At 36.0% G+C, this 17,400-nt stretch overlaps 1 protein-coding gene across 2 annotated transcripts in view; it reads right to left on the reverse strand.

The window, feature by feature from the left end:
* The window catches only part of BRIP1 (BRCA1 interacting protein C-terminal helicase 1), a 190,342-nt gene that overhangs the window by 72,716 nt on the left and 100,226 nt on the right, over nucleotides 1–17,400 (reverse strand). For both annotated transcript variants that reach the window (XM_011979158.1, XM_011979159.1), the window contains one exon: nucleotides 351–510. In XM_011979158.1, coding sequence (XP_011834548.1) covers nucleotides 351–510 — 160 coding nt within the window. The remainder of the gene's footprint in view (nucleotides 1–350; nucleotides 511–17,400) is intronic.

Below are 17,400 nucleotides of genomic sequence, written 5' to 3' on the forward strand. Positions count from 1 at the left end.
CACCAAGTGTACTAATTGCATCAAAATATAGGTCTCATTTGGCTAGTAAGGAATATATTTATATATATCCTAACTGCCTTTTTGCACAAAATATTTCAGGTAGTGCACTGAAGACTGTGAGATGATGGCATCATTTTTCTTAAAGTTGAATCAGCATACCCAAGTGAAAATATTCACAGGAGAACAAGTACAATTAAAAGAATTTCTTTACCCAGTTTATTTTCTTTTCACTCAGGATTATAATTTTTCTCTTAAGTGTAATTCATTTAAAAATACAAAATTATAATTGTACCTTCTTACTTTGTAATAAAAAATATTTTTTCACCAACCATGAAATAATTTCCAGTTACCTTTCTCTCCTTTGTATTTGATTGCATCATAGTACACCTGCAGTAATTCATCAAAATTTGTTTTTTCTCCTCCCTGTGGCTCTACAATGACTGTCTTCACCAACTCCAGATTATGCCATAAACCAGTAGAGAGCCAACGTTCTTTTAATTTTTCTAGTAACTAAAGAGAGGAAAGAAAAAAATTATTTTTTGTGTGTCTAGCTAAACAAACTTTCCTCCATTTGTTTAAGCCAATGTGACTACAATGTGACTACAGCAAGTATATTAATCTCTCTGTGTCTTTTCTCATCTATAAAATGAAGAAAACAATATATCTCATAGAGTGTTTATGGGGTTAAATTTATTAACAGATTTAGAGAGATCTGAATGGTGTTGGCACATAGTTTGCTGCTGCTGTTACAATTACCACCAACTTTGCTGCTGCTGCTGCTGCTACTACTACTACTATTATCTTGGCAATTTCTACCACTACTGCTGCCACTACTACTACTGCTACTATTACTACTACTATTATCTTGGCAATTTCTACCACTACTACTGCCACCACTACTACTCCTACTATTACTACTACTATTATCTTGGCAATTTCTACCACTACTACTGCCACTACTACTACTGCTACTACTACTACTACTATTATTTTGGCAATTTCTACCACTACTACTGCCACTACTACTACTGCTGCTACTACTACTACTACTACTACTATTATCTCGGCAATTTCTACCACCACTACCACTACTACCACTACTATCTTGGCAATTTCAAAAGCAAAAGCAAAAAACAAAAAATCTCTGTCAAAGTTAACAAACTTTAAGTTCTCTGTTTAAACCTAAGGTGAAGTTTCTTAATATTCTTAAATAGTCTTCAAATGGAGATGATTTAAGATCACTTTACTAAGTATATAGGCAGATAAGCTCATTATCTGAATATCTGATCATCATTAATAACCTGCATTGAAAAAAGATATAAAGAAAGACTCAGCCAAGAAGTAGAAAATATATGGGCACAAATGGAATATTTACAGCCATGGGTTAGATTACGAAAGGACGTTCCACAAATTTTAAGCAATCCTTATCATATTGATCACATATTTAAACAATTATGCCATGGTAGATTAAAAGTCAATAATATAAAGTCATGGTAGATTAAAAGTCAAGCCCAAAACAAAAATTCATCTTGATTGATTGATTGATTTTAGAGACAAGGTCTCTGTCACCCAGGCTGGAGTGCAGTGGCAAGATCATAGCTCAGTGCAGCCTCGAACTCCTAGGCTCAGGCAGTCCCTCCACCTTAGCCTCCTGAGTAGCTGGGACTACATGTGCATGCCACTACACCCAGCTAATTTTTATATTTTTTGTAGAGACGAGATCGTGCTTTGATGAACAGGCTAGTCTCAAACTTCAGGTCTCAAGGGATCCTCCAGACTCAGCCTTCCAAAGTGCTGAAATTACAGGTGTGAACCAATACACGTGGCTGTAAAACTCATATTCTTAAAAACCATATGAGTTAAATCGAAAAACACAGTAGAATTCATGAAATCTTTAGTTATGAATAAGTAAAGCACTCACAATTCGAAACATGTGGCATACAGCAATGGCAATACTTGGAAATACATTTATAGCTTTAAATATATTTATTTTTAAAATGTCAACATAAAGGAATCAACTATTCTTTCCAAGAAGCTAGAAAATGAAACATAGCAAATGCAAAGAAAGAATAAAGCTGAATAAATGAAAAAGACAAAAGCTAATATTAGAGATTATTACTTAAATTGAACTGTTTTATCTGCTTGTTATATACTATGAGTTCTACACAATTTGGACGAGTCATTATAAGAAACCACCCAAAATTCTCTGGAAAACAGCAACTGATCAGTTTTTATAAGATAATTTATTTCCTCAATTTTACCTTTATTTTTAGAAATAAACTTCTTAATAAGACTATAAAACAAAACATTAGTAAAATAGTTAATTTCTGCACAATATGCTTTAATTAAACAGGAAGAACTACTTTAATTCTATAAACACAGCTAAGAAGTTATTACATTAATTTTTATTCTCCAAAAAAAGATATCAAGGGAGGAAAAGAGGAACAAAAAAGCTATAGTTAGACAGAAAACAATTATTGAAATGACAATAGTAAGTCTTTCCCTATCAGTCATTACTTTAAGTGTAAATGGATTAAATTTTCTAAGCAAAAGATATAAAGAGGCTGGATAGATAAAAATGCTGTCTGCAAGTGACTCACTTTAAGGATATCCATAGGCTGAAAGTGAAGAGATAGAAAAAGGTATTACTTATAAATGGTAACCAAAAGACAGCAGGGGTGGCAATTCTAGGATACTAAATAGATTCTAAGTAAAAAATTGTCACAAGAGACCAAAAAAAAAAAAAAAAAGGACATTATATAATGATAAATGGGTCAATTCACCAGGAATATTTAACAACTATAAATATATACCAACCAACATCAGAACACCCAAATATAGCAAGCAAATACTGATTGTACTGAAGAGAGAAATAAACAGCAATATAAGAATAGTATGAAAGTTTAATATCTCACCTTCAGTAATGAATAAAACACCCAAACAGAAGAGCAATAAGGAAACGGAACTTGAACAATACTAGAGACCAGATGGACCTAACAGACATATATAGAACATTTTACCCAACAGCAGCAAAATACGTATTCTTCACAACTGTATATGGAACATTCTCTAGGACAGATCATGTGTCAGGTAACAAAGCAAGTCTTAACAAATGTAAGATTAAAATTAATATCAGGTATCTTTTGCAACCACAACAGAATGAAACTAAAATTCAGCATCAGAAAACCAGCAAATTTACAAAAATATTAAAATTAACGCACTTTTTAACAACCAATGAATGGGTCAAAAAAGAAATCAAAAGGAAAGTTATGAAATTATTTTGAGACCAATGGAAAAAAAACACAACATACCAAAAGTAGAGATACACCAAAAGCAGTACTAAGAGGAAAGTTTATAGCGGTAAATGCCAACATTAAAAAACAAAGATCTCAAGTAACCCAATTCTACACTTCAGGAAACTAGAAAAAGAACAAAGTAAACTCAAAGTTCACAGAATGGGAAGAAATATTAAGATTAGAGCAGAAATAAAATATGGAACAGAAAAACAAACAAACAATAAAACTAAGAGTTGATTTTTGAAAAGATCAACAGAATTGACAAGTCTTCACCTAGATTGGTTAAGAAAAAAAAAGAGAAAATCAGAAATGAAAAAAGAGGCACTGATGCCACCAATATAATAAAATATAACTCTGAAAAATTATATGCCAGTAAATTAAATAAACTAGATGAAATGGACAAATTCCTAGTAATATACAACCTACCGAGACTGAATAATGAAGAAACAGAAAATCTGAACAGATTAGTAAGGAGACTGAATCAGTAACAAAAAGTCTCCCATCAAAGAAAAGCTAAGGACATAAATGGCCTCGATGCCAATTCTACAAAACATTTTTATTTATTTAATTTTTTATTTTCATTTATTTGCTTTTTTTTTTTTTTTTGAGAAACAGTCTTGCTCTGTCACCCAGGCTGGAGTATAGTGGTGTGATCATAGCTCACTATAACCTCAAACTCCTGGGCTCAAGCAGTCTTCCTACTTCAGCCTCCCAAGTAGCTAGGACTACAGGCATCAGCCACCATGACCTGGTAGTTTTTTTTTTTTTTTTTTTTGTAGGTATAGAGTCTCACTATATTGCCCATGTTGGTCATGAACTCCCGTCCTCAAGTGCTCCTCTTGCCTTGGCCTCCCAAAGTGCTGGGATTACAGGTGTGAGCCACTATGCACAGTCCTCTATGAAACATTTAAAGCAGGGGTCCCCAACCCCCAGGCCACAGACCGGTACTGGTAGAATCCAGGCTGCACAGCAGGAGGTGAGTGGCAGGTGAGCGAGCATTATCGTCTGAGCTCCGTCTCCTGTCAGATCAGCAGCAGCATTATATTCTCAAAGGGGTGCAAACCCCATTGTGAACTGTGCATGCAAGAGATCTAGGTTATATGCTCCTTATGAGAATATAATGCCTGATGATCCGAGGTGGAACAGTTTCATCCCGAAACCATCACCGCCACCCCCAACCCAGGTCTGTGGAAAAGCTATCTTCCACAGAACCAGTCCCTGGTGCTAAGAAGGTTGGGCACCACTGACTTTAAAGACTAATACAAATGTAGATTCATTGTAATTCCTATCAAAATCCCAATGACATTTTTTACAGAAATAGAAAAAAAATACAAAAATTAATATGCAACCACAAATGACTTGGAATCATCAAAACAATCTTGAGAAAGAAGAACAAAGCTAGAGGCATCATGCTTCATGACATTTACATCTTACAAAGCCACCATAATCAAAATAGTAATTGCATTGCCATAAAGACAGACATATAGACCACTGGAAGAGAATAGAGAGCCTGGAAATAAATCCACACGTGTATGATCAACTGATCTTCAACAAGGGTGCCAAAAATACATAATGGGGAAAGGACAGTCTGTTCAACAAATAGTTTAGGGCAAACAATATCCACATGCAAAAGAATAAAACTGGACCTTTATCTTACACAATACACAAAAGTTCACTCAAAATGGATTAAAGACTTAAATGTAAGATTTCAAACTGTTGGCTGGGCACAGTGGCTCATGCCTGTAATCCCAGCACTTTGGGAGGCCAAGGTGAGCAGATCACGAGGTGAGGAGATCGAGACCATCCTGGCTAACATGGTGAAACTCCGTCTCTACTAAAAATACAAAAAATTAGCTGGACGTGGTGGCACGCGCCTGTAGTCCCAGCTACTCGGGAGGCTGAGGCAAGAGAATCACTTGAACCTGGGAGGCGGAGGTTGCAGTGAGCCAAGATTGCGCCACTGCACTCTAGCCTGGCGACAGAGCAAGACTGTCTATATAAAAAAAAAAACTCTTAGAAAAAAATACAGGAGAAAATTTTTATAACACTAGATTTAACAATGATTTGATGGGTATGACATAAAAGCACAGGCAACGAGAGTAAAACATATGATTGGGATCACAACAAACTAAAAGGTTTCTGCACAGTAAAAGGAAAAAAAAGAGTAGAAAGGTAACCTAAATGATGAGAAAAAATATCTGCAAACCATATATCTGATAAGGGATTAATATCCAAAATATATTAAGAAACTCAATATTAAAAAAAAATTGAAAAACAGGCAAAGGACATGAATAAACAGTTCTCCAAAGAAGACATACAAACTGTTACCAGGTATATGGAAGGATGCTCAACATCAGTAATTATCAGGGAAATGCAAATCAAAACCACAATGAGATATTAGTTCACAACTTTTAGGAAGGCCATTATTTAAAAAAATAAATAAATAACTGTTAGTGAAGATGTTGCGATATTGGAATCCTTGTGTATTGCTGGTGGGAATATAAAACAGCGTAGCCACTGTGGAAAACAGAAGAGGAAATAAGAATCAAAATAAAACAGTATATATAAAAATGTTTTATGGGTTTCAGTATACAAGTCTTTTACCTCCTTAAGTTTTATTCCTAAGTATTTTATTTGTTTTGGTACTACTGCAAATGGAAATGTTTTCCTAATTTCCTTTTCAGACAGTCTGTTGTCAGTGTATAGAAATACAACTGATTTTTGTATGTTAATTTTGCATATTACAACTTTACTCAATTTATTAGTCCTAACAGTTTTTTAAAAATAAGATCTTCAGGAAAGATCATGTCTGTAAACAAAGACAATTTTACTTCTTCCTTTTCCATTTGAATGACTTTTATTCCTTTTTCTTGCCTAATTGCTCTGGCTAGGAATTCTAGTACTATGTTATACAGAAGTGGCAAGAGTGGGCATCCTTGCCCTGTTTCTGATCTTAGAGGAAAACCTTTCAGTTTGCACCACTGACTATGCTATGAGCTTCTTACATATGACCTTTATTATAATCAGGTAATTTCCTTCTATTCCTACCTTGTTGAGAATTTGTATCATGAAAGTGTGTTGCATTTTGTCAAATGCTTTTCTGTATTATTGAAACAATGCATGAAGGTTCTTTTCAGCAGATGGTGTTGAGAAAACTGGATCACTACATGTAAAAAGAATGAAGTAACACCTTGCCTACATAATAAACAAAAATTAACTCAACATTGGTCAAAGACATTACTGTAAGAGCTAAAAAATATAAAACTCTAAAAGAAAAAAAATGGAAGGCTTTATGACCTTGGATTTGGCAATGATTTGTTGGCTATGACACCAAAAGCATAAGTATACAGATAAATACAGATAAACAGAAAAATACAGATAAACTTGGATTTCATAAAAATTATAAAACTTTTTTGGATACTGTCAAGAAAGTTAAATGATAATACACAGAATGCAAAGCATATGGCTGATAAAAGATTAATATGCAGAAGATATAAAGAACCCCTACAACTGAACAACAAAAAAACCAAACAGATTCAAATATAGGCAAAGGGCTTTAATAGACATTTCTTGAAAGATTTAAAAAAACAATGGCCCAAAAGGACATGAAAAGATGCTCAACATCCTTAGTCATTAGGAAACTGCAAGTCAAAACCACAATGAAGTCCCACTTCACACCCAATAGTATAACTACTGTCCAAACAAGAAAAGTAAGTGTTGCAAGGACATGCAGAAACTGTAACCATCACACATTGCTGGTGGCAAATGTAAAATGGTACAACTGCTGTGGAAAACAGTCTGGCAGTTCCTCAAAAGTTCATAAGCATAGAATTACCATATGATCCAGCAATTCCACTCCTAAGTATATAGCCTCAAATATCTGAAAGTACTAGGATCCAAACAAATAGTTGTATGTTGATGTTTATAGAAGCATCATTCCCAATAACCAAATAGTGGAAACAACTCAAGTGTCAATCAACAGATAAACAAAATATATGACCTACATGCAATGGAAAATTATTCAACTATAAAAGGAATGAAATTCTGACAAATGCTTGAATATGGATAAACCTGAAAATGTTGTGGTAAGTGAAAAAAGCCACTGTATTTTTGTACACAAAGTACAAATATTATATGATTCCACTTATATGAGGTACCTAGAATAGACAAATTCTTAGAGATGGGAAGTAGAACAGAGGTTACCAGGGCCTGAGGGAAGGGGCTAAACAGGAGTCATTGTTCCATCAGTACAGTTTCTGACTGGGATGATTAAAAAGTTTTGGAAAGGGATACTGGTGATAGTTGCACAACATCATGAATGTACTCAATGGCACTAAATTGTACACTTAAAAATGCTTAAAAGGTAAATTTTAGCGGTTGGGCGTGGTGGCTCACGCTTGTAATCCCAGCACTTTGGGAGGCCGAGGTGGGTGGATCATGAGGTCAGGAGATGGAGACCATCCTGGCTAACACAGTGAAACCCCATCTCTATAAAAATACAAAAAATTAGCCAGGCATGGTGGCGGGCTCCTGTAGTCCCAGCTACTCGGGAGGCTGAGGCAGGAGAATGGCGTGAACCCGGAAGGCAGAGCTTGCAGTGAGCCAAGATCGTGCCACTGCACTCTAGCCTGGGTGACGAGCGAGACTCCATCTCAAAAAAAGAAAAACAAGGTAAATTTTATGTGCATTTTACCACAATTTCAAAAATTGAAAAGAACACACAAATGAATACTATGTAGTAATATAAATAAATGAACTGGTTTCTCACATATTAACAAGGATGAATCACAAACTTTTAGGTGCTGAGTAAAAAATGCAAATACAGATATATAACAAATATGATTTCATTTATATAAAGTTCAAGAACAATATGTTCTTTGAGAAAATATATATATATAAATTTTAAAAACTCACAAAACTAATACCTTTAGCTTTCAGGGGAATACAACTGGGAAGGAACAAATGAAGGATTTTTTTTTTTTTTTGAGACGGAGTCTCACTCTGTCACTCAGGCTGGAGTGCAGTGGCACAATCTTGGCTCACTGAAATCTCCGCCTCCTGAGTTCAAGCAATTCTCCTGTCTCAGCCTCCCGAGTAGCTGGGACTACAGGCAGACACCACCACATCTGGCTAATTTTTGTATTTTTAGTAGAGACAGGGTTTTGCCATATTGGTCAGGCTGGTCTTGAACTCCTGACCTCAGGTGATCCACCCCTCAGCCTCCCAAAGTGTTGGGATCATAGGCGTGACCCATTGCACCTGGCCAGACGGAGGCTTCTAATGTAGAAATAATGTTCTATTTCTTAAGCTGGGTGATGGATACTCAGATCTCCATTTTATTATTATTTAAAATGTACATATTAGTTTTGTAGACTTATATACACACATATTTCACAAATACAAAATATAAAAATTAAACAACATTAGTCTGATTATTAATATGATGAGTTACAGGAGGGGTTATAACATATACATTTAGGCTACTAATATAGTAATCCAGAGATTGGTAGGTTGAATTAGAATAAGTTAAGAAAAAATATGCAAACCTTGAGAATAAGATAAAAAAGAAACAGTACAAACTTTCCATTTCAAATGGAGGCAAAAGCCCACTAGAAGATTATCTAGGGAAATACACTTTGTTGAACTCACTGTTCACTATTAATTAAGGTTCCAGACTTAGCAAAATTATATTTCAACTTAGATATTTTTGTCTAATACAAATACAAATCATTTCTGTCCAGGAGAAAAGATAACCCCAAAGGTTACTATTTATTGCCCTCTGGTACATCAACCAGTTTTCTTTTAGTCTATTCCTTTATTAAATTGCCTACAAGTACATAAATCCTTAAACGCTCTCTGAATTGGCCAAATCCATACTTTTTCTTCATTAATCAGTGATTTTAATAAAATCTGTGGTAGGTGTTAACTTTATATGTGAGCCATGACTTTATCTTTTTGAAAATTAACTGTAGAGAAAGAAAAGTCAGCAGGTTATAAAAATATTTAAAATTAAAATGAATAAGGTATAGTGTTAGATGGGACATGACAGGGAAGGGAGAAAAAGGTTCACAGGTGCTCTGTAGGTATATGATTAGCCCAAATATGATTTCAGTACCTGCTATGTTTTGAACATTTGTCCTCTCCAAAATGTTGAAATTTAATCTCTAATGTGGCAGCATTGAGAGGTGGGGGATTTTAAGAGGTGACAGGGTAACAAGAGTGCTGCCCTCATGAATGGATTTGTCCAGTCATGTATTAATGGTTTATCACAGGAGTAGGACTAATGGCTTTATACAAAAAGGAATAGAGACTCAAGCTTGTACACTCAGCCTCCTTGCCCTGTGATACTCTGAGCTACCCTGGGACTCAGCAGAGAGTTCCCACTGGCAAAAAGGCCCACACCAGATGCAGCCTCTCGGCCTTACACTTCTCAGCCTTCGTAACTGGAAGAAATAAATTCGTTTTAAAAAATAAATCACCTAGTTTGATGTAGGGTAGTCTGTTACAAGCAACAGAAAATGAACTAAGACAGTACCATTCACTCATACAGGCAACACTGGAAAAGGACCAAGACTGGAAGGAAAGATTAAGTTTGTTGCCTTTAAGATATTCAAATGGAAATATTGATATGGCAGTTGGATATATGGGCATAGTACTTAAGGTAGAAGTCAGAATTGAATTATATATTAGGAAAGCAAGACAAAAGATAAAACTAAAAAACAATGCATAGAGATGAGATTGCCTAGTGGGAGAGTACAGATTAAAAAAGGGGGACCAGCAAGAAAACCTTATTTCCTCTTTTTTTCTTTTTAGAGATGAGATCTCACTCTGTTGCTCAGGCTGAAGTGCAGTGGTATGATCACAGCTCATTGTAGGCTCACATTCCTGGGCTCAATGGATCCTCCCACCTCAGCCTCCCAAGTAGCTGGGACTATAGGTATGCGCTGCCATGTCTGGCTTTTTAAAAAAACAAACAAACAAACAAGCAAAAACCAGGCAAGGTCTTGCTGTGTTGCCAAGGGTGGTCTCGAAATCCTGGGCTCAAGCAATCCTCCACCTTGGCTTCCCAAAGGGATTATATGCATAAGCCACCACACCCAGCCCCTCATCTCTATTACTGCTCATCCAATTCATCAGCAAATCCTGCCAGCACTACTTTTAAATTTATTTAGACTCTAAACATTTCTCACTATCTTTACTGCTACCACAGTGGTCCAAGCCATCACCATCTATCATCTAGATTATTAGAGCAGACGCCTTAACAGTCACCTTGCTTCAGCCTATGCTCTCTACAGTCCATTTTTCATACAGCAACCAACATAATCCTTTTAAAACTAAGTTGAAAGCCTCCAATGGCTTCCTATTGCATTTCGAACAAAATCTAAATGCTTACTGTGGTGCGATTTTACCCAGCTATTTCTTTGACCTTATCTCCTTCAATTCCCCATACTTCAGTCCTGCTCTGCTACCCTGGCTTCCTTTTGCTCAAACTAGGTACTCTCCTATCTCAAGATTCCTACTATCTGAACATTATTCCCCCCAAATCAGAGTGGTTTGCTTCCTCTCTTCCTTTACACTTTTACTCACTGTCACCTTCTCGGACAGACCTTCCGAAACCATCCAATTAAGTTCTAAATGATCATCCTCCAAACCCCCCAAAAAAGCCTCCAACCCCAGGATCCTCTTTTCCCCCTTTCCTTGCTTTAGTTTTCTACATAGCACTTATCACCAACTATATTAGTCCCCTCAGGCTACCACACAAAAATATCAGACTGAGTGGCTTAAACAACAGCAATTTATTTCTTAAAATTGTTAGTTTAAGCCACAGACTGAGTGGCTTAAACAAGAGAAATTTATTTCTTACTTCTTGGCTATGAAGTCCAAGATCAAGGTGCCTGTTAACTTGATTTCTGATGAGGGCTCTCTTCCTGGCTTGCAGACAGCCACCTTCTCTCTGTGTCCTCACATGGCCTTTCCTCTCTATTCAGAGAGGGACAGGGAGAGACAGCAATGGAGTTTTCTGGTGTCTCTTCTTACAAGAACACTAATCCTATCAGATAAGGCCCCCACCCTTACAACCTCATTTAACCTCGATTACTTCCTTAGAGGCCCCATCTCCAAATAAAGCCACACTGGGGGTTAGGGCTTCAACATAAAAAATGTGGTGGGATGCAAACATTCAGTCCATAATATCATCTAACATATTAGTAGCCTTCTGTGTCTCTCATTTATTTTCTGTCTCTCACCCTGGAATATAAAAGGACAATGATTTTTGTCTGTTTTACTTACTGCTGATTGCCCAGTACATAGAACAGTACCTTACATATAGAAAGTGGTCAGTAAATACTCGTTGAATGAATTTTATAAATGAATGGAAAATGAAGGTCCAAAACAATGGCACATCAGAGAGTACCTTACATATAGAAAGTGGTCAGTAAATACTCGTCGAATGAATTTTATAAATGAATGAAAAACGAAGGTCCAAAACAATGGAAGGTCAGGGAGGAGAGGAGGGAGGGGTAAAACATAACTGTAAAACCAGGTGCCAAAGTCCTTAATAAAAGAAGAGTTGGCTGAGTGCAGTGGCTCACACCTGAAATCCCAGCACTTTGAGAGACTGAGGCTGGAGGATCACTTGAGCCCAGGAGTTCGAGACCAGCCTGGGCAACTTGGCAAAACCCTGTCTCTACAAAAAATACAAAAATTAGCTAGGTGTGGTGGTATGTGCCTGTGATCCCAGTTATGCGCGAGGCTGAGATGGGAGAACTGCTTCAGTCCTGGAGGTTGAGGCTGCACTGAGCTATGATCATGCCACCACACTCCAGCCTGGGCGATAGAGTGAGACCCTATCTGAAAAAGTAAATAAAAATAACATAAAATATTAAAAATAAGAGTATCCAGATGCTTTGTAAGATGGCAAAGATGAAGGGGAAAGACTAGTTTTTTCTTGCTGAGACTTTGTTCACTCATTCCTTCCTCCCTTCCTTTCTTCTCCCCTCCCTTCCAGAAGAAAACAGACAGGTAAAGATTTAGAAAGAACAATGGAGAGTAAATAGAATACTAAGTCTGAAATACTACAAGTTATGAGAGGAAAGGACGGTCACAATTTGGAAGGTCTGACGAAGTGGCATGTCCTCTGTGTCTATCCAGATTTTAGTTCAGGCAAAGAGCTATGAGGAACACTTCATAAAAGGGAGAATTTGGTGACTATGACACATTTCCACAGAACACAATGTGTTTATTTTAATTTCTTCAGTGGAGTTTTTTTTTAAGTACCTTAAAACCTTTTGTTAAGGATAACACAGGGGCTACATGCAAATTTGGAGTACAATTCTATAGCAAAAACATACTCTTATTTTAGCAAAAATGGCCTACAGCAAATTTTCAGTTTCAGATAACAAAATATTTAGGTCTACAGCTTTTATATTCTCATTGCAGGTGACATTCAAATTACACATTTAGACAGCGTAACTATTTTCGTCTTGCCAGAGAAATCACATAAATAACTAAACACAAAAATAACTCAACTGTTAAATTCTCTTAGGTATCCTAACTAGGCACCTAAAAATCAAATTAAAGGAAAGTACAATGACACAGAGCTGTCTCTCAGGTCTTTTGGCTTACATATATAAAAAATGTGAGGTATCTTTGTTGTAAATATCTTAATAGCTCATAAAGGGTAAATACTATTCATATAGGGAGACCAGTCAACATTTAGTGATACAGATGATTTAATTTACCAATTGGTGTTCACATCACTTCAATTTGTTAACCTCATAGGCAATTTTTTTAAAAGTCAGATCTCACAAACTAAAAGACACTTTGGAATGTCCATGTCTTATCTGGATATTGTCATTTTATTTTGTCAAACTTCTTTAAAACTAGTATTTCACTAGGGAGGCAATAAGTTCGAATGCAACCTAGTGGGGAAATCCTGCATTTGCTCAATGTCCATAGCTCTTACACAGTTCCAGATGTTCAGTACATTAATAATACACTAACTCAAAGCCTCTTTTTGAAACTTTAGAAAGTGCAAATTGCATTAAGACCTCTTTGCCCTCATTAATGGTATTGTTACAATCCCAGTCCTCTGGAAAATGTTTTTTGGCATGTGTTTAACTTTATAATATTGCCATTTACTCACTTTAATAGCCAGTACTCAAGTCTTAATGCTTTTAATAGGCCTGCCTAAACAGACTACCATCTTTTGTAATCTTATTCACATAATTTATTTCATAAGTAGAACCTGGTATATTTTTCCATCTAAAGATGAGTCTTCATTATTCATTTCATGAGGTATTCATATGTTTTAAATGTTTACTTTCTTTTATTCAGTTGACATGTACCCATAGGTGGCATATGTCAGAAATAAAAAAGAGTTCCTTTTAACACTAATAAAAATGAAAAAGTAGTAGTTTTTTAAAATAACTTTTTTAGTTAGAGTAAAAATGAGTATCTTTAATTTTTGCTAAATACAAACTGAAAATATAAGAAAACTAAGAATATGAATTCCTGTTGAAACAACTGCCTATTTGGTGATATTTGACTCAGCACCTTCACCTCAAGAGGCTGGGTTATATTTCAGAATCAAACTTTCAATGAACACAGGTGCAGTCAGAGGTGCACTTGGAGGAATATTATAGACAAATACTGCCCTAAAGTGAGAGTAAGACCTCTGTTGGCAATCTAACTGGAAGTGAAGATCCTACAGCCCTCTCTGAAAAGAAACACTCCCTCTCATAAATTAGTTAAAATATTGAGGACTCTGAAAATGTCAGAGCTGCACTACTAGTGCCTTACTGCACTAGTGACACCTCGATTTACAGTTACTTCTTGATATATTCTGACAAAAATATACAATGATATTTACAATGCAAAAAACTTCAAAAAATGACATTTGTAAAACAACTAATATGTTTACACATGAAAATCTACTTTCCTGAAATCATGTGAAAAGAAAACAATAAAAGCCAGATGTGGTGGCTCACACCTGTCATCCCAGCAGTTTGGGAGGCCAAGGCAGACAGATTGCTTGAGCTCAGGATTTCAAGACCAGCCTGGGCAACATGGCTAAACCCCATCTCTACAAAAGAATTAACTGGGCATGGTGGTATGTTCCTGTAGTCCCAGTTACCCAGGAGGCTGAAGTGGGAGGATCACCTGAGCCGGGGAGGTGAAGAGTACAGTGATTGCACCACTACATTCTAGCCTGGGCAACAGAGTGGGACACTGTCTTGAAAAAAGAAAAAAAAGAGAGAAAAAAGAAAAGGAAACAATAAGAACTCAATACTATGTTATGTATGGAACAAATTCTTAACTCTTTGAAACATAAATTCTGAATTACTGTTGTTTCATCAACAGTTATTTCATCAATGTCTAAAGTAACCATTTAGGGCCGGGCACGGTGGCTCAAGCCTATAATCCCAGCACTTTGGGAGGTCGAGACGGGCGGATCACGAGGTCAGGAGATCGAGACCATCCTGGCTAACACAGTGAAACCCCGTCTCTACTAAAAATACAAAAACTTAGCCGGGCAAGGTGGCGGGCGCCTGTAGTCCCAGCTACTCGGGAGGCTGAGGCAGGAGAATGGCGTGAACCCGGGAGGCGGAGCTTGCAGTGAGCTGAGATCCGGCCACTGCACTCCAGCCTGGGTGACAGAGTGAGACTCCGTCTCAAAAAAAAAATAAAAATAAAATAAAATAAAATAAAATAAAGTAACCATTTAGTTAAAATGTACATAATCTGACTTGTTTTGCTTTTTTAGAGTAAAGAACTGTTGACTGAGTTAATATTGGCTACAATCTGAATAAACTTATTCACTCAAATTCAACTATATGTTTCATTCTTTTCCTGAATAAATTAACCATAGGCGAAAAAGGCAACTTGTTTTCTATACTTCTGTAAATGGCCTAATAATTAAACTATAATGAGGTCAGTGCACTTGCACTGTTATAATCCAGACTGAGGGAAGCAAGTGAAGCAACCACTATATTACCTAAAAGTTACTACTTTCAAGTATTGCCATCTGAATCTGCTGCAAATTTGTTGCTCTAAAACTTGAAAAGAAATGTTTCAGAGAAAGCATCACTTCACAGTCTAGTGAATAAGATCCAAAAGAAAAATATTTAAATTACAATGCAGTGCATAACAAACATAGAAAGGCCTCAAGGAATACCACTACAGGAAACCATCAAATCACAAAGGAAGACAGCAAGAGAAATAAAGAAACAAAGCACCTACAGGAGAACTAGAAAATAATTCACAATGCTGGGTGGGCGTGGTCACTCATGCCTGTAATTCCAGCACTTTGGGAGGCCGAGGCAGAAGGATTGCTTGAGGCCAAAGGATTGCTTGAAGCCGGGAGTTTGAGACCAGTGTGGGCAAAAGCAAGACCCTGTCTCTAAAAAAAAGAAAAGTTTTAAAAAAAATTTATATGGGTGTGGTGGCATATGCCTGTAGTACCAGCTACTCAGGAGGCTGAGGTTGTAGGATCCCTTCAACCCAGGAGTTCAAGGTTATGGTGGCCTATGATCACACCCCTGCACTCTGGCCTGAGTGACAGAGCAAGACCCTGTCTTAAATAAATAAATAAATGGCAGTAATAACTCCACCTTTCAATAACTACCTTGAATGTAAATCAATTACACTCTAGCAAAAAGACAGAGTCTTAATTGCCAGAGCAATTTACAAAGAGTAAGAAAAGAAGATCCAACTATATGCTGCCTACAAGAGATTTGCTTTTAGGGATGCACACAGGCTGAAAGTGAGCAGCTGAAAAAAGCTATTCAACAAAATGGAAACCAAAAGAGAGCAGGGTTATCTGTACTGACATAAGACAAAATAGACTAAGTCAAATACTGTAAAGAAAAAAACTAAGAAGAACATCATTTAACAAAAAAAAGGTCAATTCATCAAGAGGATATAACAATTGTAAATACATATGCACCTAACATCAAAGTACCTAAATATGTAAAGCAAGTATTAAAGGATCTGAAAAGAGAGATAGATTCTAATACAATAATAGTAGGAGACATCAATACCCCACTTTCAACAATGAACAAATCATCCAGACAGAAAATATATTTAAAAACACTGGACTTGAATAAATTTAGACCAAATGGACCTAACAGGCGTATACAGGCATACCTTGGAGATATTGCAGGTTCAGTTTCAGACCACCACAATAAAGCAAATATCACAATAAAGTGAGTCATACATTTTTGTTACCCAGTACATATAAAAAGTTATGTTTATACTATACTATAGTCTATTATGTATACAAGTGGCATTATGTCTAAAAAATACATACCTTAGTTTTAAAATACTTTATTGCTAAAAAATGCTGACACAGAGACATGAAGTGAGTATATAGTATTAGAAAAATGGTGACAATAGACTTGCTTGACACAGGGTTACCACAAACCTTTAATTTATGGAAAAAAAAACCCCAGAATATTTGCAAAGTGCGATAAAGCAAACACAATAAAATAAGGTATTCCTGTACAGAATATCCCATCCAACAGCAACAGAATACACATTCTTCTCAAATACACATAAAACAGTCTCCAGGATAGATGATATTTTAGGCCATGAAACAAGTTTTAACAAATTTAAGTTTGTTATCATATCAAGTATCTTTGCTGGCCACAATGGTATAAAACTAGAAATGAATAACAGGAAAATTCACAAATATATGGAAATTAAACGACATGTTCCAGCAACCAAAAAACCAAGGGGGCAATGAAGAAATTAAAAGGGAAATTTTAAAAAATATATTGAGACAAACAAAAATGGAAACACAATATACCAAAACTTAGGGGATGCAGCAAAAGCAGTCCTAAGAGGAAAGTTTATAGTAACAAATGCCTACATCAAAAAAGAAGATCCCAAATAAATAACATTACTCCTCAAGGAACTAGAAAAAGAAGAACTAAGCCCAAAATTAACAGAAGGAAAGAAATAATAAAGATCACAGAAGAAATAAATAGAGACTAGGAAAACAACACAAAGATCAACAAAACTATGAATTGGTTTTTGAAAAGATAAATCAACAAACCTTTAGCTAGATTAACAAGAAAAAAAGAGAATATTCAAATAAAATGAG

The sequence above is a fragment of the Mandrillus leucophaeus genome, unplaced genomic scaffold (genome assembly GCF_000951045.1).
Source record: "Mandrillus leucophaeus isolate KB7577 unplaced genomic scaffold, Mleu.le_1.0 Scaffold20, whole genome shotgun sequence".
NCBI classification, from domain to species: domain Eukaryota; kingdom Metazoa; phylum Chordata; class Mammalia; order Primates; family Cercopithecidae; genus Mandrillus; species Mandrillus leucophaeus.